Source organism: Charadrius vociferus, unplaced genomic scaffold (genome assembly GCF_000708025.1).
Source record: "Charadrius vociferus isolate BGI_N301 unplaced genomic scaffold, ASM70802v2 scaffold282, whole genome shotgun sequence".
In the NCBI taxonomy this organism is placed as follows: Eukaryota; Metazoa; Chordata; class Aves; order Charadriiformes; family Charadriidae; genus Charadrius; species Charadrius vociferus.
The window spans coordinates 5461579-5464516 of NW_009647731.1; the positions used below are offsets into that span (position 1 = coordinate 5461579).

The 2938-nt window shown below is 40.1% G+C and overlaps 1 protein-coding gene across 1 annotated transcript in view; it reads right to left on the bottom strand.

Moving 5' to 3' along the window:
- Positions 1-1737, bottom strand: part of GPAM (glycerol-3-phosphate acyltransferase, mitochondrial) — a 28010-nt gene extending 26273 nt beyond the window's left edge. Inside the window, exon 1 of the mRNA XM_009881630.1 lies at positions 1636-1737. Within this exon, the coding sequence (XP_009879932.1) occupies positions 1636-1737 (102 nt within the window). The remainder of the gene's footprint in view (positions 1-1635) is intronic.
- Between the last annotated feature and the right edge of the window lie 1201 nt (positions 1738-2938).

A 2938-nucleotide genomic window follows, 5' to 3' on the forward strand; every position in this document is an offset into this window, starting at 1 on the left:
ACAGACAACTGCGTAAATATCCAAAAATATATGGTTTACTGGGTATGTGAACTTTTTGAGTACAAGAAGTTGCCAGACACAATAAAAGAAAATACCCCCAAAAAATTACATAAAAAGCAAATTTTTCCAAGATTTTTCTAAAATAAATTATTTCCAGATTGTATGTTTTTTAAAAATAAAAGTGAAATCACAGTGCTGTATTTATGTATCTTAAGCACTGCAGCATTTGCTGACACACAAAACTTTAAAACAAATAATAACATTAATTAGAAACATCAAGGAAACTGACAGCTAAGAAAAGTGGAAGAAATTAACTGGATTGCCACCTTCTGAACCATATATTCCAAGTTTTTATTAAAAGAGGAGTTACAGAAACAAATCAAAACAAAACCAAGATGTTGTTCAATATAGCACATCTGTGTGGAAGAGAAGCAGGGTAGACCAATACCTTAAACCAGCATAAGGGCTGGAAAACACAAATACCGATCATCACATACTTGGCTAGAAAGCCAGCCCAGGGAGAAACAACCAGAAAGTCACAAGCAATGCTGAAGATGCCTAAAAACTAAAATGTCCATTTATCACATTTGGCAAGCAGTATGAATTGGCAATTATTCCAAGGCTAAGTTTTCCATCTGAAATAAACAAGCATCAAGATGCTCAGCCTGGTCCAATCCCTTCTCTATCGCCTTCCATAATGCTGACTCCAAAATTAACCAACTTTGTAACAATAGTCTTCCTTCTGCTTGCCTCCAAGGCCTGACTGAACTCACAACCACTTTCTCACAAAACTTCCTTCCTATCTCTTTTGTCTCACTTGCCTTTACCCCACTCTCTCACAGATCTCGGTGACCGCAGCTCGATGTCTGATGTAACTTACATCTATCTATACCGAAAAAACAGCTGCCAGGACATCTGTCCTTTCCCTCAACTCTGACCATGTCTCCAAGTCTTCTTCTGTATCAAGTTCAAACTCCTCCTCTCCAGAGCAGTGTCTAATTCCTCCTGACCCGTGCTTCCAGACCAACCAGTACCAGCCTAGTCCCCGTGTGGCTCTTTTTGCTCCACCCAGCCCTCTCTGCTCACTGCCCCCTTTGTCTCCTCCAAATCCCAAGACTCACTCAACGGAGGACACAGACTTTTAACAGGCTCCTTATCTATATCCACCAAATTTTCTCTGCCTCCTGTATTGCATGGAAAGCTCCAGCTACAATGGCTACATGACTGCATCTTCAGTTTCACGCTCCTTTTCTCTTATGCATTTCAAACTATGTCCTTCAGAATAGCAATGAGCTTTCTATTTGCCTTCCTGTTTGACCCCCGTCTACCCCAGAACAGGATTCTGCACATTTACTGCTGTATAAAATGATTAGTAACATCACACCAGAAGACTGTTAAGACGTATCAATAGGGTTTGATAGGGCTTTTCTGTTTTAGCAACATTAGTCTTTGGCACAGCACTGAACTGTTGGTTCCTCCTTAAATTTCAAGTTAAACTAAAACCAAACTGTATCATGCATGAGAGAGGTGATGCCTTATCTTCATTCTTCATAATAATAAAAAAAAAAGTCCACCAGTGACTTGAAGAAAAAAATAAGATAAATATGGACCGTAACATTCACAATTTTTACTTACCCATTCTTCACTGGAATGCTTACATCTACTTATACTGCACTCTGCCGAGGTGGACAAGTAGGAAACATCTATTGTTCCAAGGGACAAAGCAGTTTCATCCATGACACACCAGTTGAACTGAAGATCAGAAGCTGCAAAATAATAACATACATACATATATATGCACACACACATACACAGAAACACATATATACATGCATATTTTCAGTGATGGGTATCTAGCAATAAATTAGCAAACTGGTATTTTTGCACCCTTCAGGAAAAGTTAGGTTCTGAAGAAGTTTCACAGCATGATTTTAATATGATTTAAAAAAAAAAAAATCAACAGCACACTCGATTTCCATAAACATAGCACACCAGTCAGCTATCTGCATGTTTTTATCTCCCTGCTCTTCCCATTCAGGTCAGTATAGTCCCTTTATGCTTTTCCACTGTTCTTCACTGCATGGCTTAAACCATTCAGCCACAAGGATACACATTTCAGCCGCTTTCAAAAGTTTACAATTCTCTTGCACTACGTGACCTCACTCTTTCATCATTTGCTTCTCAAGGACACCTATTATCTACAAAAAATTTCATTAATGTTCTCTCCCAATCCTATCTCACAGTATATTTTGTGTGCATGATCCAGCTGCAGTCAAACCAGTTTGCAAACTCCTCGGAGGAAGGAGTCCTCTATACAAAAGCATACTCCTAAATCTGAACATGCTGCTGACATAAGTGACATCATGGGCTTGTGGGATTAAAAAGCAGCAAAGAAGTCTAAACTTGCACTGCTATTTTAAACCAGAAGTTTTATAGTTCATGTAATAAGTGCAGTAAATAATTCTCCCTTGGCCACAGAAAAAAGGAAGCAGGCCAAACACAGCAAAATAACTTAGCATTTTATGGTGCATCTGCAAAAGACTACAAATTAAACTGCTTTGTTATGGCGAGCCATCGAAATATGAATCCCAGCATTTTCCTCTAGAGAAACTGTAAAGTGGCAATACCGCCTCTTCCATCTGTCACCGCAAAGAAACTTCCATCACGGCCAAGCTCCGAGCCTTCAGGAATGGGCCCGTTCCCACCCCCTGTGCGAAATTTGCAAGAGCAAGGCCCAAAACTTTAGTCCAACGTTTTTGTCTTTCTTCCCGTCCTCCCCAAGCAGACACAACCCTCTCCTGGAACACCTCCACGCACGGAGTTTCCAATACAAACTGGAGTTTGAGCCAGTATGTCCACGCACATACTTCTCTTTACACAGCTTAAGTACATAAGTTGTCCTTTTTTTCTTTGCTGGCTCTTCTTTGCCCCCCCCCCC